The sequence below is a fragment of the Triturus cristatus genome, chromosome 7 (assembly GCF_964204655.1).
Source record: "Triturus cristatus chromosome 7, aTriCri1.1, whole genome shotgun sequence".
Lineage (NCBI taxonomy): Eukaryota > Metazoa > Chordata > Amphibia > Caudata > Salamandridae > Triturus > Triturus cristatus.
Window position 1 is genome coordinate 1048079308 of NC_140590.1, and position 22530 is coordinate 1048101837.

Genomic DNA, 22530 nt, shown 5'->3' on the forward strand with positions numbered 1-22530 from the left:
CACAAAGAGAACATGAAGGGCAGCTCCATCACAAGCTCTACAAACACCCTCTCTCAATCGTACCTCACATCCACTCTTGTGACACACCTTCTCCCACGGATCCAACAGAGGTCACTATGTGTCCCGCTTACTACACTTTCTTGCACGTTGGTAAATGACACTGTCTTTGGCACCACAGGTGTTAAGGATCCTTCACAAATCAATTGCTTTATTTTCTGTAGTTTAACCTTTTTGCCCTTCATCGAGACCCTCACCAGCAAATAGGAGTCTGTTGCTGGTGTAAGGTTGGGCAATGCTAGTGGTCAAAGTGTCCTAATGCCACTTCCGGCACCCGTGGCATTTTTATGAATTTATACTCTTGCCTCTTATTCCATTGGCCTACTGCCTGTAACATTCTCTGCACCTGGCCTTCTTCCTGTACAAAGGGCACCCTGGTCAAACCAGTTTTATCCAGCTAAAACCAACTCTTAGACACAAATGACCTTCCTACCAGAGGCACAACTCAGCCAGTCTTCAAACTCTACTAAGGCCACACTGCAGATTAAACACTTCCACTACAACATGTATTCTACAATATAGCTAATGGGTATGGCCTGGGACTACCGAACTTCCTCCTCCCCCGCCTTGTGTATAAACCACATCTATTAATGATGGACATGAGAGGGGAGTTTCTTTGGAGGCGGGGGTCGAACAACCCCTGGCCGTATTTCTTAAAACATGAAAACAAAACAAAATTGGATTAAACAATATTTACACAATTTACGCAGAAACGTAGCATGGCATTTGATTACAATTCATATGCACAGATATCAGATGGCTAACCTTAACATATTTCTAATACAGAGTATTTCCTATCCGAATCTAACATCTGGATCATAATCATACATTAATTACTTTCTGCGTATCCTATTTGGGCCTACGGCAAGGTCGCTAACCGGTGTCAGATCCTTATCAATTAGCCAAGCCCTCCCATAGGAGTGCGCCTGCGCAGAGGGTCCGTTTATCGAGAGGGTACTTCCCCCCCGGTTACCCCCATACGCTCCCTGAACTCCATTAAAAATGGGGGCTCTTGCACTCTGTGCCATTTTAGTGACGTCATCATGCCAGTGCAGGGTGGCCAACCAGCCTAAAGAAAGCGTGACTCCCCCCTTCCTCGCACCCATCCAGCCAACCGGATGTTCCACCCCTGGAGTTATAGGAGAGACCCCTTGTCCCTCCCCCTGGGCGACCCCATCCAAGAATGGCGCCGCCCCCTAAGGACCTTAAATTTACTGCTCACCAGTCATGACCTTACCGCCACAGGCCAGCGTAGTTGCCCGACTATCTGGCCCCCCCCTCCTCCTGCCCTGAAAGGTCATGCCCCGCCCTTACACTCCTTAGCCAAGCTATGATATTTTCCAGCATCATTTCATTACCTATCCTAGTCAGGTGGACTCCGTCTTTTAAGAAGCACGATTCTCCTCTGACACACCCATGTGCAATGTTTTGTAACTGAGGGGACCTGAACAATTTTCTAATTTTATTGTTGATCCTCCTTACCGAGTGATTCAACGCTTTCCCCGAATTTCCCCCCCTCCATTTGGATCTGGGAATCATCTGCGACCAAACTATGGTGCAGCCCTGGCACGCCTTAGCTAACCAGCCTACATTGGAAATTATGTCCTCCATCAATACCCTTCTCCCCAGTTTTACCAGGTCATTCCCACCTAAATGCAAGATAACTATTGTGAGTGGGGGGCTGTGTCTATTCAAAAGATCTGTCAGATAACCCCTAAGCTGATTGAGGCAGAGACCCCCTTTACCATGGAAAGAAACTTTAAAACCATCCTGCTCAGCTCTTTGTCTGTAATTACCTGAAAGGAAAACAGATTTCATACGCCGTACATAAGAATGACCAATGACCCATACATCCTGTGCTCCTTTGTCCCGTGATTGTGGCCGCCGTTGTGAAGAATCCTGGTGTTGTGCCGACGGCAGTTTCCCCCCTGCGTGACAGGTTCGAGAAACTGAAAGCAAACAAACAAAACAGGACAGGCATCAGTCTACCATTGTATGGCACCCTCACAACATGTGCAGCCGCACATAGCGCTTGTAACTATTAGAAGCCCATCGTCCAATCTTCTTTACACTGTTGCTATGCAATCCCCTAGCTGTTGCCTCTATGGCAGCCCCTATTCTGAATTAATGCGTCCCAAAGTCCTTTGGGTTCAAACCTGTCCTGCCGATCGCCATGGCCAATACCCTTTTAAATTGGAACATGGTAAGTGGGGTACCGTCCGCATGCAGTAACAATGTCCCGCCTACCACACTATTCCTCTGACGGAGGTAAGCTTCTAGGTGCATCACTGGGCAGCATGGATTGCTTTGTGCCCGGTGAAGTACCACCCCTTCGCCCCGTGCTTCCTGATCGGTTTGAGATTTTTTAATGGTTATTAGCAAAGCGTCTCCCTGTATCTTCACATGCTCCAGCAGTAGCCCACCTTGTACATCCTGTTTGTTGCGGGCCACAAGTTCCCCCACCCTAAATGCCCCATAAAAAGCTAGTGCAACGGCAGCCCTGAAAAGTAATGTCTCCCCTATTGAACTGCACATGGCACCCAAGGTTGTTAGCAGTGTAGTCAGCCGCTCCCAACCAATCGGCTGCCTGGTATCAGAAGCAGCCCCCTGAAGGCGCCGCCACCCCTTCAATGCCTTTCTTACAATGAAACTATTCGTGGGGCCTTCTGTGTCCCTGATCTGTGCAAAGAAAGAAACCGCTGCAACATGTCGCCGCGGAGAGCCCCTCCCTATTCAAAGTGTCTAAATACAAGATGAATGCCCCTGACTTATGCCAGCTATCCGCCCACTCACGCCCCAAATAAGTGCAGTAAGACCAAAACGCCCCTTCGTAAGCTTTCCTTGTCCTGGGTGTTAGGCTAGCTGCCACGAGGTTATGTAGCTGGGGGCACAAATCGGCCAGAGTACCTCCAGGAAGTGTGTTGGTGTTGCCTCTGCAGATGGTAAGTGTTCCCTGAAAACCTGCATCTTGAAGCGAGAGAGTGCGTCAGCAGCATTATTCAGCACCCCCGGGAAATGTTTAGCCTTAAACTGTATGTTCAGTTTCATACACAACAGCACTATCTCTTTCAACAGGCGGAGAATCATTTTGCACCGTGCAGCCTGTTGGTTGATGCATTCCACCACTGTCATGTTGTCTGACCAAAAAATCACGATTGATTTCGCAGATGATGCGGCCAAACAGTCAATGCCACCCAAATGGGAAAAAGTTCCAGGAAACCTATGTTGGCTGTCAGACCACTCCCCACCCACCAAGCCGGCCAATGTTGCGCCACCCACTCGTTCCCGAGTATGGCACCAAATCCCACACTGCCCGCAGCGTCAGTCCATAAACCTAACTCCGCGGAAGTAGTGGGGGGACCGGGCCACACTACCCTGCCGTTGAAACCCTCCAGAAATGCGATCCAAATCCGCATGTCCTGGCGAACCTCAGACGACAGTCTCGTGTGATGATGCTTTTCCTGCAGGACTGTCATGGCCTGTGAGATGGAACGGGAGAATGGTCGGGCCATAGGTATTACCCGTACTGCACAGTTCAACTGGCCCACCACCTGTTGTAGCTGGTGTAAGGTCACTTTATCTTTTGATAAACATTTTTGGAGTACTGCTCTAAATTTCATTACTTTTTCTTCCGGTAACCTAAAGCATCCCTGTACAGAGTCCAATTCAATGCCTAAAAATTCAATTGTGGATGCTGGACCCACTGCCTTCCCTGGTGCGAGAGGAACCCCAAAAGTACGCATGAGTACGCAAAATTCCTGCAATGCCACTGCGCATTCCTGGGAGCCCGCCGACCCCAGGAAGCGAAAGTCATCAAGATAATGCCCAAATACCCATTCCAAAAATGAACTGAATTTTTCAAAGTAACCGCAAGAAACAGAACAACCCATGGGCATGCACATATCCATGTAGAATTTCCCTTGAAATAAAAAACCTAACAGGTGGTGATCTAAAGGATGAACCGGCAGCAGCCGGAAGGCGGATTGAACATCTGATTTGGCTAGCAAGGCCCCTGGTCCCAAAACCCTTAGCATATCCACTGCCTGATCAAAAGAGGCATATTTTATGCTACAGAGTTCCTCACTGATGGCGTCATTTAATGAGTTGCCTCTAGGGGCTGATAGATTATGAATCAACCTGAACTCCCCCTCATCTTTCTTTTGGGACCACCCCCAGGGGCGAGCAGACAAAGTTGGGCACAGGGATGTGGTGAAATGGACCCGCTATTCTACCAAGGTGCAATTCTTTAGTAATTTTTTCTGTTGCTACCCCTGGGTTGGACCTTACCGACAGCTGATTTTTACACTCAGGTGTCCCTGTATAGTCGACAACTGGAATCCTAAAACCATACAAAAACCCCTCCTGCAACATCCTAGCCGTGGCATGGTCTGGGTACCTATTTAACCAGGGAGTCATAGCCAGTACGTCGATGGGTGAATGCGTTACCATTTTTTCCTTTTCGTTATTCTTGTTTCTTCCTCCCTCTATTACCTGAGAATGCATTCCCTTTCTTGAGGCATTTTGATTCTGGGTGAGAGGGGTGATTACATATGGAGCATGCATGTCTAAATTTACAAGTGCCTTGGGCTCTGGTGCATGTCTTTCTATTAAAATCCCAGCATACTCCTCTTCGACCCCCCCCCCCCATTCCCTGCACCCAGGGCCGTGCCCCCAGTTTGTGGTGGCCGAAAGGGCTGAGGTGCTTGAGAAGTGTGATTCTTTTGCCCTGCATTGCCCGGCTGCCCTGGGCCAAACTGATCAAAACCATGAGATTGAATCAACCCGGTCCCATGTAATTGATGGGTCAAATTCCTTCGCCTTCCTGAAATTCATGTCATATTCTCTCCAACCTACACCCCCATATTTATCATGCGTCATAGGAATCCTGCTCTGGTAAAACGCCTTTTCCGCTTGCAGATTAGGTGACCGCTCAGCTATTATGGACATAAACACTGAGAAAGCCCTTATCCAATTGGTCAGGGTCTCTTCCACCCTGAATCTCGACATTTCAACCCGCCATTCACTGGGAAGCATCCAATCCTTTTGCCTCTTGGCATACTCCATTTCCCTGTTGTCCACAAGTAAAGAAAAAATATTGACATACGCACCGGACCATATCAATTCCCTCACCTCCTGTGTTACATGCCTTGCTAAATGTTCCTTCCTAGAGGGTAGCACCCCCGCGCCCAGCAATGGCAGTGGAACCTCCTTACTTATTTGCCCAACTCCAGCTAGCTCCGCCATCTTGTCTTTTTCAATGTCGCTCTCTTGTTGCCAGGGCCGTTTCTAGGTGCTTTGACGCCCTAGGTGAGAATGGAAAAATTCCACTCACTCCCTTTTACTACCATCACTCTCTCCCCCTGTCATCCAGGCTTGAAGAATTAATGCATTAGATATTCCCAAACTCATGTTTTTTGCCGCCCTCCCCCTTTTGCTGCCCTAGGCGGCCGCCTAGCCTTGCCTAATGGTAGAAACGGCCCTGCTTGTTGCGCTGTTTGGGGTTGATTAGTATTACTCGGGCCTGGGCTCGGCAACCCGCTTGGGGCTGCCATAATCTTCGCACCATCCTTCGCGCCTCTGCTAACGGGTCCTCCCCTACTTCTTTGGCGCCCACAGAGGGTGGTAACATACCCCCTTTCCTAACCAAGGAAGGACTGCCGCTATCTGCGCTGCCAACTCCGGCGGGACCTGACTAACCTCTGCTGGCGCAAAAACCGGGATGGGGGCCACTGGAGTCAGGACCGGAACCCTTGGGGATGGCGTGGGCACTACTGGGATTATCATTGGTACCACCGGGGTAGCTGGGGGGACCGAACTTGGTGCAGGCACAGGCGCGAAAGGCACTGGGGTCAACGGGGCACTTGGCGCTAAATCTGGTATAGCTATAGGGCTCTCTGGTGTGACAGGAAAGCCTGAGGGACCCTTCCCCGAAGGAATTTCCCCTAAAGGTTGCCTTAGTGTGGGATCTTGGTTCTTCCCCTTCCTGTTTCTAACTCGCTTGGGGAGTGATTCTAATTCCCCTTTGGGTTCTGGGGGCACTATTGTTCGTGTAGGCCTGCCCGATGGGCCACCCTGGTTCTCAACCTTCTGTCTGAGCTCCGCTAGGCTATGCCCCATTTGCTCTACCTTTCCCCATCTCCTATCCATTGTCGCCATCCTGCGCATCATAGATTCCAACATGTGTTCCATGCGGAAACGCTTTGCACCCCGTTTACTAGCCATTTTTTGAGAGCCAACAATTGCCCGGTGACCCACACACTGATCAGCAATTACACCTCCGAGTACAATGCTATTTGTCACCTAAATGGGACCTCTCCAGGTCCTTACCTGTACGTTGGGGGTACACAAACTGGCCGTAAGCACCATGCAACTGGGACCGCGCCACACCAGCTAGTCTGGGCGGTAGGCGAGCGAACTCTAGCCCGGCGGCCCACAGAAACAGTGAAGTGCAGGCCTGTCTGTGTCCCCTTACAGGGATACCCTCTGTCTTGCCTCCTTTTGAGCTATATGGAGAGCAACCACTCCTATGATGAAAAAACAGGTTAGCATCAGCAACCGGTACTACAATAAATTTGTTACTTTTAAAAAATGACCACTGCACACAGTTGCTATAGATTTTGGCCATGAGAGATGACCTTGCCACCACTGCTGAGGAGTCAACCCCTTCTTTTTAAGGCCCTTGCCTTTTATGTACTTAAAACCCCAAAAACCGACGATGTGTCTCTAACTGATCAGTAACAATATAGATCAACTGTTAAGGCCCTTGCAAAGAATCAATGAATTGAACCTGCAACCTTGAGAGTAAGACTTTCAGACCTCAGCAGACACACGACAGTGCCTTTATTTCACTTGTAACAAAACGATCTATTTGACTGAATCAAATGTTAAAAAAAACCAAAAAAACCTTTTCCCAACCTTATTGAAGGAAGTACCGCTGCCTACGCTTTAAACTGAACAGACAGTGACTTTGCAATACCAGGGATTGAACGTCTAACCTTCACCTTAAGAATCTAGAACCTTAATCATTAGGCCAGAGAGATTCTGTCAGGCCACGCACAATGCTCCCCCCACTCCTCGAATGACCGACGTTCACAATTCCTTCTAGCCGGCTTCGAACCTGAGGGGGCCTGAACGTACCTAGGAGGCGCGTGCGCGCGCCTTACTCAAACCCCCGGTGACCGCTCGACCCTTTGCCCGGGAACCTGCTTCGACCCGGTAACTGCCGCTCCGTCGTTGCTCCCGCTCCGTGAGCCAACAATCCGCCGCAATCCTCCCAACAACGATCCGCTGCGATCTTCCGGGCGACAACGATCCGCTGCAATCTTCCGGGCGACCACGATCCGTCGCAGAAACGAAAGGGCAGGAACCGCCGGCAACACCTTCGAGCAAAAGACCTGAAAAACAAAAAGACAAAAAGGTTGACAGCCTCCTAGAGGCTGGGTGTGGCAGACCTGGGAGCGCGGGACAAAGAGACCGACTGCCGCGCTCCCCGGCCTTTTAACATGGATTACTGGGCAGGCCGGTTCTAACCGGCCTGCCCCCTGCTCCCCCTTGCCCCGGAAGCACCTCAATCGCTTCCGGGTCAAGGTGGAGCCCCCTCAAGCCAATCCCTGCTGCGACGCGTCCACCGTGTCATAATGACGCGGTGGAGCGCGCCGCACCAGGGAGAGCAGGCGAGGGGGGAGGGGGTCGGTGCCCCGCCATACTTGCGGCAGGGCCGATTCCGGCCCCGCCTTTTTCAGAGCTCCCTGGGCTTAATGCTTTCCGATGGCAAATGTGGTGATCTGAAGGTCACAAGTTTGAAACCCGGGAGTACGAACTCAGCTTAACACCCTCAGAGAGCAGTGTTTTAGGAACCATTAATTTGCTTTATTCACACATCGTACTTACTAAAGCTAGAAACAACAGTATATTGGAATGAAACACTAGATGGAAATGAGTTATCATAATTAATCTATAACCAAAAGCATCCTCGTGCGATAAATATTCATAATACCTGGCTACGCACTTTATTATGCCAGCATTATGTTCGAAACTTTTCAGATGTATGAAATCTTCATGGATGGTGTGGCTCTGTGGGGACGCAGGGCCCTATGAAATCTGGATTCGAGTGGCATGTCCAAATATTGGTGGATTGGGGACGGTTTTAACCGCAAAGTCTTTGAGGTTATGTGTCCCTTGAGATAAGTTTCAAAATAACATTTCAAAACAGTCCGTAAGAAAGGACTGAATCCAAAAAGGAAAATCAAGATTAAAATTTAGTAAAAACCATGGAGATGTATTACAAAATTTAAAGTACAATGCAGTAAATAGTATTTTCAGATGAAGCAATAAACTCCTTGAATTCCACAGAACTCATTTGCCATGAAGGCTATTAAATTCAGAATAATACAAGAATGGGCTAAATTCCGATAAGTGCTAAGTCTCAAATGTGCAGCAAAATCAGTAAGAAATCGGACAGCGTCCCTAGAGGCTCATGAAAGGTCTCTGTCTTACCCACAAACTGAAGGGTTTAAATGCAGTTTTCATGTATTGAAATTACTTACTAAATACTGCAAAATCAGCATGGTAAGATAATGGGTCCAACAAATCACATTTTCACAATTTAAACGTCACATAACCCTATCACCTTAGCAGTAACCCACTACATGAATATTGATTTGCCCCTTCTGACCTAATGGCATCCGCGGTGTTAGAACAAACTGGGTACATAAACAGTGAATCATTGTGAATGAACGAAATACAGCATGCAAGCGGAAAAACCTTGGATAATGTTGCAAAGGGTTTTCTTCTAGCAGGCTCTTCAAGAACAAACAGAAACAAACAGTGTTCGTCTTCCTTCACGTAGTGTCATGCAAGACATATAAAACACAGACTGAACATCGTAGTATGGCATCCATTTTGAACAACTGTGGCTACATAGCCCATGCCAACAAGACACACTTTAACACATCGTAATGATTTTGTTTCAATTGCATTAACTCCATGTCAGTATACAGCGGAATTGAAGTGCAGAATGACTAATATTAATGCACATTTTAGCTTAAACGTCCAAAGCTCCCTCAGTTCTCAAACAAAAATGTTAATATGCCACTACTAAAGCACTAAATTTAGATTGTAACTCTTTGGCGAACGTTGAATGAAGAATGCATCTGTAGTAAAATCTATAAATGATTAACAACACTTTTTTCTCTTTTGGTTGTTTCAGGGAGATGAATCGAGCCAGAGGTGTGTCCACTGCCTGGGATCAGGCTGTGCTCCCTGTTCTTTGTGTCACGGTAGCAAGTTTTCCATGTTGGCCAACAGATTTAAGGAGTCATACCGGGCCTTGAGATGTCCGGCCTGCAACGAAAATGGCCTGCAGCCCTGCCAGACATGCACTGTGTAATAGTGGACTTGATTCCTAAATGTCACGTTCAACAACCTTTCCAGCTGGCATTACATTCTTTTGATTACAAGCTCTTCAGCTTTGGTTGGTCTTTGTAATACTGCAGAAAAAAATAAAAATTAGGGAATGAAATGTGCCTAGAGTAGTTAGCATTGGTTCATTTGCATCCATCCCATTTTTGCTATCGCCACGCTTGTCCTTAGTGGAATGGGTACGGCGCACTGTTGGTCCCAAAATGAAGGTTTCATAGGGATTCAAGCAGCAACTCACTCATGACGCACAAAAAATCAAAAACATCTCATGGGTTACTTCAGAGGACACATAGAATGCCAGTTCGATTCAACTGCTCCTTTTAGAAATGGGAAAAACTAATTTTCATCTCAGTGGCTCCTCTCATTAATGGCATAAAATGAGCTAAAAACGATGCAACGAAATGGAACCACTGAGTTAGAACGATTCCCAGACACCATAAATAAATATGGATAACCATGGATAAAATAAGCAAAATATATTTGGCTACATAAAGATGCAAATGTAAAAAAAATAAAAAAATACAGAAAAAACCTACAGCACTAATTAAGAAAAAGGTGCATTTTCTATTCAATTAATGAATTGTTTGGTCTAATTTTATTCACCATGACATAGAAGCTGTTGAATCAATGAAGGGCAATGCAATGCTATTCCAACTATTTTCTGGCACCACTAAATTTTACACACCCAATGAAGCATATCCAAGAGAAAATTGGTTGCGGAACACATATTGATTCCCTCAAGTTCTTTTATTAGCTTGTTGTGTTTTTGATAGCAAAACCAATTGCTATCTTTATATTCTGAGCTCACTTCTCCAATTAACCTGTGTGAAACAATAAAGCCTTCTGTTTATAGTTGGCGTTTTAAGTATCTACGGAGTGTAAATTCCTGATGAATTGCTGGTCTCCTATGCAGAATAGTTCCTAATATCGGAAGATTGTTACTGGTGCACAAAAGCAGGCTGAATTAAGGAACCCACAAAATATGTCTCGTTTAAGAAAATGCAGTCTCAGTGAAATGTAATGTTTATTTCTAGATGTTTAAGTAACAGAATAATATTTAGTGACGACATTTTTAATAAAGTTTGGACAATCGTCGAATCCTATATTTACTGAATTGAACATTGGGAAGCCATACGCTTTTCCTGGAACAACTGCACTGTGGACAGCTAGATCTGGACCACTGACGCGGTGGGGCTGAATCTACGTGGTTTAAGTTATTATTTTCTTTTGAGTGACTATGCAAATAGCTTAAGCTTTTATTTAGTGACAACATTCTTAGGAATCTTTGTTGCTATATAACACAGGCACAGGACCAGTGGCAAGAGTAGTGCAAACTTCCACAACATAAAGAAAAGGTACAGGCCTGGTACCAATGTAAACCGCAGCAGTGCCTGGTTCTCTCTGTCTGACACAGAGCAGATACCATACATTTAGTAGCAGTGTGTGCATACATGTGCGCGTGCAAACATACACCAACATAAGAGGTTAAGCACATGCCTCAGCCTTGCATGCTTCCCCAATACACAACAAATTTGGGGCACAGACTTGCAAAGTACATTTTCTCTCTTTCTCTCTCTCTCTCTCTCACACACGCACACAAACACATACACACACAACATCGCAGAAAGTGTTGCAACAATTCAAGCTTCTCTTCCAAACACAGAACAGACAGCAGTGCACGTCTGTTAACATACACTGAAGGCTTAAATCATGCCCGTCAGTAGTGCAAGTTTCAGTGTGTTTGTGTGATGGTGCAGGAGTGTATGTGAGAAATTGTAAATTAAAATTGATACTTGTATAGCACACTACTCACCCGCAAGGGTCTCAAGGTGCTTGTATGAATACCGCTGTGGAACCCATCCTGGCTTTCCCTGTGAGGCGTCCACTCCTGGGCACCCCCAAGGTGGAGGCCAGGCATCCTTAGCGTTGTGGGGGCCGTTGTGGAGATTAAGCAAGCTATTGCCCAGAGTTGCAGAGTGGGACTCCATTATTGGAATGGCAGCGAGGCGAGAATTATCAGGTCCGTGGAATTTTTGAGCCCAAGACCCGCCGAGGCGGGGAATTGAACCCTAGTCCCGGGCTAGACCTCTGCATCAGGGTCTGCCGCTCTAATCATTGAGCCACACTTCTCCTGTGAGAGGGTGCTTGCGTGTGATGTGTCAGTTAAGCAACTAATAGTGTATCAGCTTTTGAGTGATAATGTGTTGTCCACCACAGGCCTTGTATATCGAGCGTGCCATGAAGCATCAACTTTTTCAGGCTATGATAAAAATGTTATTAACTGACTATAGAGAGCAAACACATCACCTCGGTTGCCTATTCTATATGTCAGACACATCTCATAATGTCAGGTAAGTTAATGTTGCAAAGAACAAATGATTCATGTGCAGAGTCATGGAAGTTCTACGCACGTGGGTGGGTTTTAAATCCGCATTGCAGTTCATTTGCACATTGATGAAGGATATTTTTTCAGATTCCAGGATGCGTCTTCACTGCTCTTCGATGGCATTAGTTGGATGAGGGCTTGGTTGGTGTCACCAACTACATTCACGACGTTGGCTAAGGGATTAAAGGAGCCTTTCAGAACTGTTACAGAAGGCCTGTACATGTGAAATGTGACATGATGTGACATGACGTGCTGCTTGATTCAAGGAGAATCCATAACCTGCAGCAATACATTGAAATGCTAGGTGTGAGAACCATGTGCTAGGGCAAGCATATGTTAATTAGGCCCGGGCATCTTTTAATTATGCTGACGTAATCTAAGTAATTCTGGAAATTCCCAGTTAATCTTGGATGTGTAATTACAGATAAAAATGTGATTACGCCTGCTCAAGTAATTAAGAATAATTAGGTGGTAAACAATTCTACCACAAGAGAACATTTAGCGACCGCAAACAGCCGCTCGCTATTTGTATTCTGCTGTATTTATCGTTATTTCTTAACGTCCCCATGTCCATTTTGGACGCCAGGGTGCATTTTGCACTGAGAAAATGCTTCTAGATGCCAGGAGTAAATTAGGGGAAAATTCTACCCCAACAGCACACTTAGCGCAATTTCTTAGCGCTAAAATGCCTTCTCTCGCCCATTTTGGACATGAGGGGGCATTTTGCGATAAGAATATAGCACGAAATGCGAGGAGTAAATTGGGTGAAAATCCTACCCCAAGAGCGCATTTTGCAAGCGCGAGCAGATGCTTGTGCTTGCCATTCTTGTTCTATTACATTTAGCACTATTTCTTAGCGCAAAATGCATTTTCGTCCCCATTTTGGACGCAAGGAGCATTTTTGCACTAAGAAATAGCTCTATACGCAGAATTAATCATCTTGTATAATTATGCATAACCTCGCAGAATCTTTGGGTACTTGCAGATGATTACGCTACACTGAATTAGGCGAGTTATGCCCACCCCTAATGTTAATAAGCATCATTGGAAAAGTAACATAAAACTGCAATCAGCTTCACAACTGGTGACATGGGCGACCTAATACCTATAATAGGTGCAAAGTCTTGGTCAAAGAGGGCCAATATCAACATGATGTTGTTAGTTTTGAATGTGTGTGCCATGATGATGTGCGCTGCACTCATGCTGTTGCTCTCTAAACTTTCCGCCCATCTCCTCCTCTTTATCTTTTGCAGTATCCTCTGCTTCTCAAAACCCTTCTGTGATGCAAAGAATACGGTAGAGTATTCACATATGCCGATTCTGTCGGACAAGCTTTTTATTACATTGACACCCTTTAAAGAGAAGTACTTCAAGATGTGGATTGCGACTACTTAGTGCAGGCAAATAACCACATCGTTTTTGGTTGCCTTTTACCAGCGACACAGGGGCTATCTGTTGAAGCCTTTTTGTATTGTAAGAAGATCAGAGAGGAAAAGGAATCCTTTTCTTGTTCAGCAGAAAAATCGGGGTGCCTTCCACACACTGTCCTGAGGAAGACCCACACAGATATTATAATAGCACACTATAATTAACAGGTCAAAACGTCAATGGATCATAAGCGAAACCTTGCACCACATTATAACATTGGAATAGTAACTAAGGAATATGGGGGCACATGCATCAAACCATTTTGCGATCGGAAATAGTGTGAATCGCAAAATTCAGCCATTTGCGATCACTAATTGGCCTTTTGAAATGCATGTACCTTTTTTGCAATCCGCAATTAAGGAAATCGCAATTTTTTGCGATTACCTTAATTGCGAATGCAGTTAGGGAATCGCAAATTGTGATCCCCTAAATGCAATGCATTATGCAGTCGCAAATTACGTTTTCGCAATTTAGAATAGCAAATTACCATTAACTTCAAGTTGATGGTAATTTGCAATTCCTTTGGAAATGCAAATAAATGCATTTTTCAATTCGCATTTTGGTGCACACACATGCCCTTAGGGGGCATACTTACCTTTTTTGGGACCCTTGCGTCCTTCAAATTGCATGCGCAATTTGCGAGTACCTATTTGGTACTAGCAAATTGCACATGCAATCTTATTCATTCCTATGGGCCTCTAGGCCCATAGGAATGAATGGGAAGCCATTCCTTCATTGCAAATCGCAATTTGCAAATCGCAATTAAGAAATGTGTAGGAATCATTAATATTATAGCGAAACCTACATGCACAGGCAATTGCGATTCCTAAATTGCGATTCCTTACAAATCGCAATTTAGCATTCGCAATTCCTTACTTTGATGCATGTGGCCCATGGTTACCTGTCCAACTGAATGAACTGAAACATTCTGTAGCTTAGCCACAACTTCAATCGTTTTCGATTCCTAGTTGATAGTTTTTTACCTCTGTATACTGTCACATGCTGCACAAGCACTATTGTCACTGCACACGAAGCTCAATGTGAGAAATTTATTTTTAGCATCAATTAAGCTAACTATTGTAAGAAATATATTCCATGAAACTGAGCAGCATTTGAGACTTATATTTTGAATTTGGAATGTTTTATTAATTCAACTAGTGAGGATTGCTGGATAACCTCTCCATAAAAGGCATAAATGTCATAAATAGCAAATCTGACAGAAACATTATATGTGAACAATGTAACAGACCCGCGCTCTGAGGAACACAGGGTAACCCCATTGATTATTATGGCTTGTAGAAAATAGCAGCGTGGACACATACCTCTACCCAGTAGAAAATAACTCAAACAAACCCATGTAATTCAAGCCACCCTTCGTCCAATGTTCGTCAGGTACTTCCATAGGTTTCTAAGGAGCTGTTTTCACCCCTCTGGACTTGTCATTAGTCACACACTGGATACAATCCCTGACAAAAACTTCCATGTATTTATCTACTGTAACCCATCAGTATTGTTCCATTACTCTAGTTTTGGCTAGATTGCTTCCTAAATGCCCTTGTGGCCAAAGTTTAGGATCTTTTCGCTAAGCTCTACTGCTGGTACTAACTGGTCACCACTGAATAGTCCTTCCACAGCAATTCTCTGCTCATTTTTCATATCTTCTCAAGATCAGACAAGTCGGCAAAGTTTGCCATCCTTCCTCTACATACCACATAACTTGTTGGCACACCTCATACTGGTCTGCCTCATGATCCTATTCTTTCAGACAGAGAGCCATTTTGTTGACCCACCTTCTTATTAGTTCTTCATCCAATATCACAGATGCATTCATGGGCATTCTAGACAGATAATCTGTGACTGCTTTCTTAGTACACAGGAGGTTATCTATATGAAAATTGAATTCCAATCCATTAAATCATCCATCCGCTTCTTAATTAGACTGAAAGGGTCATTTTCTTGCCCACCCTTGCAAGTAAAAAAAAGTAAAATCTAGACCAGAGGCCTATGATCACATCTCACCACAAATGTGGCCCCAGGGGAAGATTTTAAAATAGTGAACTGCTCATGCACAGGCAAGGGATTCTCAGTCAATTCCAGAATACCACTCTTCTGCTCCCTTGAATGAATGTGAGGCAAATGCAATCACCTTCTCTTCCCTGGCCACCAACTGGGGTCAAAACGACCCTATGCCCTTCATGCTGGCATCGTTGGTCAATATAGTATTCCTCGTAACATCAAAATTCCCAAAGGTTGTTAGGCATTTTGCTATTTCAAAATGTAGTCCCCTTTTTCAACGACCATCTCTGTGGTTGCGCTACACTAGCACAATTGCATATGAACTTGGAGTAGTACTCCAATAGGCCTAGAAAAGACCTGACACGATCTTAGTCTCTGGGAGTGAGTACCTTCACAATGGAGTCTGCCAAGACCAACTTCGCACTAAACCCTTCACCTGACACAGTATGGTCTAAATAAGACACCACCCCCACCCTGAATTTGTACTTCTCCGTAAGGCCTCTTTCCTTCAGTCTGTTCAAATCCTGCCATGCGATCTGATCATGGCTTGCCCTATCACTGCCATACATAAGAATATCGTCCTTAAAGAACATCACACAATTAATTCCTGCCTGGATCTTCTTCATCATACTCTGCACGTATATACTTGTGAAGGTCGAAACAAATGGTATCCTAACAAATCTATAGGGTTCTAGTTGTGTGACAAACAATGTTAATCCTCATGCAGGAATAGCTGGTGGTACGCAGCAGCAAGAGTAATCACTCATCCTAGCCTGGTTGCTCAGTGGACTAATGTGTCCACTGCAGGGGCCTGTGTTCAACCTCATGGTCACAGCAGTGGAGTAACAAAACTTGCCCCCCCCCGCACAGTACGTGGAGGGGCCCCCTCCGGGCTCAATCAGGAGCTCTTCGGCTGGAGTACTGTGCTGAGGGGTCCCCCTGAAGCTTGGGACCCCTCCACACTGTGGGGGCTGCGGGGGCCTTGTGATAAAGTAGAATCGGTGCACACCGGATGATGTTGACAGGAAGGTTATTTATTCAAGGTTGAGCATCTACAAGGAGAAACGTTCTACCCACGCAGCGCCAGCAGCAATCGAATCAGGAGTGTTCTAGAGCAACTCAAACTAGATGGAAACTCTAGAATGAGGAACTCTTAGACTCACAATGTAGTACATGGAAGAGCATGCCACGCAGGTCATTACACACCTTTCCCCTTTACATAAAACAAAGGAAAGAAAAAGACAGTGATATAAGAGTGTAAAAGTGCATTAATGCAAAACAAAATTACATAACATTGCTGGAAACGTTCCAGTGGGAGAACTCCTATGCAGTGTTGGCACGCTTTCGGAAGGTTTATTTTTGACTACTAACTTGGTTTGAGGATTAGTGTGCATGGGAGCAATCCTATTTAAGTTCCAAATACGACCATCATTTAATGTCACAGCATTTTGAAAGAGTTTTTTTTTACAACAAAAGGTGCGGAGAAGCTTGACACCCCACCGGACATCTGGGGAAGGCTTACTCTCACTCTGTCACCCACTCATACACGTGTGTGGGAGACAGCGTGCCTGGCATCGAAATACTCCTTCCTTTTGGCTATCTTCAAGTTCTGACTTTCTTGCCAGGACACCACACCAGAGTCTGCATTAGAGGGCATCACACTCGGATCTGCATTTAAACCCACACTTGCACCTTTGTCTCTCATCCATGCTTGGAACATGTGGGTGTTAGGACACAGTCCACGAAACAGGTCAAAGGGAACCTTACTCGTGGTGGAGTGAGGCGTGAGATGGTAAACCATCACACGTCCCACTATTTCTGACTTCCAGTCCTTGTTCTGGGCATTTGTCAGTTGAATGGACTCCTTCAAGACACGGTTAAACGTCTCCACCATTCCGTTGGTTTCGGGATGGTAGAGGGCGCAACGCTTGTGTCTAATCCCCCTTTTTGCCAGGTACTCCTCCATCTCGCTCGAGACGAATTGGACCCCATTGTCAGTCAGGAGACAGTCCAGGAGTCCTTCTCTTGAGAAGACTTTGTCAAGGAATTTGACAACATCTTTAGTTTCAGTGTTGTGTGTGATCTTAATTTCTGGCCACCTAGAGAACTTGTCTATTAGTACCAAGACATAGGACTGGTCAGAACTGCTCGTAATGGCACCCAGAAGGTCTAAAGCTACCTCTTGCCAACAGCGAGTAGGGACGTCACCCACAACCATGGGTTGGACTCTGGTATTACAGACCTTGTCACATGCACTACATTCTATGCAATCTCTCACCATGTGCTCGACAAGGAGATCAATGCCAGGTCACCAGAAGTGCAAGTGAATTCTCTCTTTGGTTTTTGAGATCCCTTGATGTCCCTGTTGAGCTTGGTGAACAATTCTTGACCTGACGGACAGCGGAGGAACCAGCTTTGTGCCCCTCCAAAGTAAACCAGAGCAGACAGACAGACAACTCATGATGCACTTTCCACAACTTGCGTGTTTCCTCATGCAGACCCCTTATGCCTCCCCACCCTCTAGTCACCAGTTTGCTGACTTCAAGGATCGTGGGGTCACCTTCTATGGATAACTTCCACTCTTCCTCACTCAGGGCCTCTGTCATGACCTTACACACTTTGTAATTGTCATCCTCCCACGAGTGGCTTGAGCCATTAGGCTCGGCATTTGGATTGGTCAGGACAAGGCGGGAAAGGCAATCTGAAACTTTATTCTGAGCACCAGGTATATAGCTTCGCACAAAGACATAGTCTTGGAATGCAACTTTCCACCTAGAGATATTTGAAGAAACAGCTTCTAAACTTTTTTTTTGTGAATAGGTCTTTCAATGGTTTGAAGTCGGAATGTACTACAAATGAACTTCCCCAAAGGAACTTTTGAGTTTCTTAATTGCCCAAAAGATACACAGGGTTTCCTTCTTTATGACAGAATATTGTGCTTCCGGCCCTACCAGCGCCCTCGAGAGGAACATAATGGTTATCTCTTTTCCATCCTTCACCTGCTTAAGGACTGCACCCAGGCCTTTGGAGCTAGCATCGGGGATGAGGATGGAATGAGCAGCAGTGTCGAAACTCTGGAGGGAAGGTGCCCCACTCAATGCATTTTTAATGTCATTAAATTCTAGTTGGCACTGGGGCGACCAGGTAAATCTCGCACCTTTCTTTAGCAGCGACCTTAGGTTGAAAGTGCGAGAAGCAAATTGTGGGACAAATTTATTGTAATATTCGGCCATACCCAGAAAGGTAACTAAATCATCTCTGGATTGTGGCATGGGAAGATTGTCAACGGTCTTAACTAGATGGTCCCTTGGTTTAACACCCTCCTTCGACAACTTGTGCCCCAAATAATCAATTTCAGAGAGGTTAAACTTACACTTATTTTCACGTAAAGTCAAACCACGTGGCCTAGACCTCTATAAAACAGCTGTTAGCCTCTCATCATGCAGCTTTTGGGAAGAGCCATGTACAAGCACGTAGTCTTGGTATATTTTAACCCCAGATAACCCACGTAGGACGTTCTCCATAGCTCGCTGGAAGATGGAAGCTGCAGAATTCAAGCCAAAGGGAAGCCTTGTATACTTATATGTCCCAAATGGCGTATAAACGCAGTCAGGTTCATGGAATCGGCATCAATCCTGATTTGGTGGAATGCGGCCCTAAGGTCTAATGTTGAGACGACCTTAGCGCCGTCCAGTTGCGTCAGCATCTCTGTAATATTGGGAAGGGGGTACTTGTCGGCAATGACGGCACGGTTGAGGAAACGCAATTCCACACATAGTCTCATCTCGCCAGAAGCCTTGCGGGCGAGAACCACGGGAGCCAGCCAATCGCTTGCCTCAGTCTCGACAATAATCCCTTCATTCTCCAACTTTTGTAGCTCATTGCGCATGGACTCCCTTAGCGCTAAGGGCACGCTATGCACCTTGCATGTGACAGGGGTGGCACCAGGCCTCAGGGTGATTCTATGTGTGTAGTCAGACAAGCAACCATATTTCTCACTTAAGACCTGTTCGAACTCAGTGCGCAAATCATTCACCTGATCAACATTGGCAGTCTCAGGCCCAGCAGTGCTGTTAGGGAATGATGATGGGAGGTCATCCTTTAGGACAATACATGGATCCCCACCAGGAATTAGCATTACTCCGAGATCAGCCTGATGGATACAGCTTACAATACTTACACCTCTTGAAGAGATGTAGATCTTTGCAGCGGTGAGTCTACCTCTGTATTCTGTGTCACCCTCAAAATAGCCAAATAACTTAATGGGTCGGCCTCCGTAAGCAAGAGGTCTGATATCTGGTTTGAAAACCTTGACTTTGCGCAATAAAGAAGTGTTGTAAAAGCTTTTTGGGATCAAAGTGATTTTTGCTCAAGAATCAAAAATCATTTTAACAGAGCGGCCATTTACTTGAACATTGTCAACGTGACTCCTACATTTACCCTGACAGACCCGAGCTAAGACCTCACCACAATGCAACTCATCAGAATCAGAATTGGACTTGTTTTATATCCAAACTTCTTTCACACGCTTGTTCTATTTGCATTTCAATGCTCTACACGCTTTCGCCTCATGGCCAACTTTCCCACACTTAAGACATTTTGAGTTCAAAGCAGGACATGACTTATCATTGGCCAGGTGACCAAGCATGTCACAGCGGAAACATTTCCTGAATAGGTGTTTTTAGTCTTCGAAGGATGAGGTTCAATTTGTGTGAATACTTTGGTCTTCGTTACAGTTTGTACCTTATCACTAGTAGTGCCATTATCTTTTTTCATGACCTTAACACAAGCAAGGGAGGGCTCGATGCGCTTGGCAATTAAGATGACCTCATCTAATTTGGGGTCATGCTTTTGCCATAGTTCATCCTTGACCTTCTCTATGTTACAACCCAACGTAAACTGGTCGCTAATGCATTCCTCAAGTGCGCCCTCAAATTTACAGGTGGAAGCCAGTTTGCGCAAGTGACTCACATATACCTCGACAGACTCTTCAGTTTGTTGTACACGCTTCCCAAAGTGATAACATTCTAAGATGGTACTGACTTTAGGGAGATAATACTTATCTAGTTCCTTCAAACAAATCTCAAATTTGTTGAGGCTATCAGATTCTGTGTCGTTAAGGTCCAGTAAGTGTTCAAAAACTTCTTGCCCCTCTGAGCCTAGCAGTGTAAAAGTAAAGTGGACTTCCTCTCAGCACTCAGTGATACTCCGCACACCCTTGCATAATTGATGAAGACCTTTTTCCACTTTGACCAGTGAATGGAAGGCTCACCTGGATTGGGTAGGAAAAAAGGGGGTGATGTGACGTTTTGCATTCTAGAAACAGAAGATGTCAGATAGTAACGTGATTTGCCTGTCACCGTAGAAAGGTTAAAATGGTCAAAACACTTATAGAAGTAGAGTGCTTATCACTGTAGCAGATCAAGTGAAGGCACATGAGAAAGTGACAAATATGGTGTGCCTGTCAACGTAGACAAGTAAGGGTGGTGAAAGCACTTTAAGTAGAAGTGTGCTTATCACTGTAGTAGGAACATGAGAAGATGTTAAACGTGGTGTGTCTGTCACCGTAGAAAACCAAAGAGAAACTTCCAAAAGAGTTTATGGGGTGTCTGTTGACAGACAGAATAGGCAGACACAGTGGAAGTACTCAAGTAACAGTGTGCTTGTCGCCGTTGAAAGTATAAGGACAGATCCGATGAGATGGCTTCCAAGTGGTTGTGCATATCAGTAAAGAAGGCAGAAGAGGAGATGAGAAGTTCTTAAACGCTGACAACAGTTGTGCCTATCAGCGAAGAAATGATGAGAAAGAGTTACTGTCTGTGTGAGGCACGGCAGAGGGCAATGCTTCGCTGATTGCGCGAGTGACACTTGTTCTCCATTGCTAGGAAAAGTAACGCGCTGTCTGTAGCCCGTATCTTTATTGAAGGAACAAAGGGGAGCGTCCTCTGTTGTCTGGTAACGTGACGCGCAGGAGCGTATAACCCGTATCTGTGTTAGAATACCAATGCGTCTTTGGTTGCCAGGCTAAGTGCCGTTGCCTGGGAGACACAGCAGGAGTGCGTCGGCAAGGAGGCAGAGCAGTAGCGAGGAATGGTTGTTGGGATGACAACAGGTTTACGCGAGGTAGTTGATGCGCGAGGGGTGCGCAAGGAGCAACGGTAATTCTTGAAGAAATTAAACTTTAAAAAAGCGAGTTTTGACAGAAAGTTAAACGAGGGGCTGGCGCAGTGCGCAAACAGTACCTTTAGTGCTTAGATGAGATGAGATTTTGTCATCGTGCAGATCGTTGTATTTGTCATCGTGTAGATCGTTGTGTTAGGACGTTTGTCGTGAAGGAAGTAGATGTGTGTGGGTCCCTTTTAAGCTTGTCGCCAGTGTGATAAAGTAGAGTCGGTGCACAGCATATGATGTTGACAGGAAGGTTATTTATTCAAGGTTGAGCATCTACAAGGAGAAACGTCCTACCCACGCAGCGCCAGCAGCAACTGAATCAGGAGGGTTCTAGAGCAACTCAAACTAGATGGAAACTCTAGAATGAGGAACTCTTAGACTCACAATGTAGTACATGGAAGACCATGACATGCAGTTCATTACAGGCTTGTGTTATGCCCCTGGGTCACAGGTTCAAATCCTGGTGGGTCCACTCAGCCTTTCATCCATCTGAGGTCTATAAAATGAGTACGATTGAGCTGGGTAACAATAAACATCTGTTAATCAGTGCCAAGATACCTACAGGTGAACCTGTTATGTTATACTGAACAGATTTACACCACCTAGTGTGGAGAGTGCCACCAAGATATTGGGTAAAGGCTGTCAATCATTCTAAATGCATAGATTTCGATCATGGAAGTTCATGCACATCCTTATCTGGGTGTCTCTATCTTTAGTCAAGACAAAACAATTTGTTCAAGTCCTAGCTCAATGGTTGCATGAGGTGAGGAAGTGTAAGGACGGATATCTAGTGGGAGTCAATTTTCGCTTCACCAAATATATTTACCAAATTCTTGTCATCCATGAAAGTAAATGGCTCAGCAAAGTTAGCCAATGCTATCGCAGTTTTACTTCCAACTTTAATTTCACATTCTGGTCTGGACAGGCACCCATCAGGTTTATTGGTTCCATCATCAAGCTGCAAGCACAGCAGTACCTGACTTTAACTCGCTAGAACCCCTAGCATACAGTAACTTATGGTTATGAATGACATAACCATTCCATGTTCCCTC

At 45.4% G+C, this 22530-nt stretch overlaps 1 protein-coding gene across 1 annotated transcript in view; it reads left to right on the forward strand.

The window, feature by feature from the left end:
• The window catches only part of GRXCR2 (glutaredoxin and cysteine rich domain containing 2), a 74388-nt gene extending 63906 nt beyond the window's left edge, over positions 1 to 10482 (forward strand). Inside the window, exon 3 of the mRNA XM_085614488.1 lies at positions 9266 to 10482. Coding sequence (XP_085470614.1) covers positions 9266 to 9445 — 180 coding nt within the window. The 3' untranslated portion in view covers positions 9446 to 10482. The remainder of the gene's footprint in view (positions 1 to 9265) is intronic.
• Positions 10483 to 22530: the final 12048 nt, after the last annotated feature.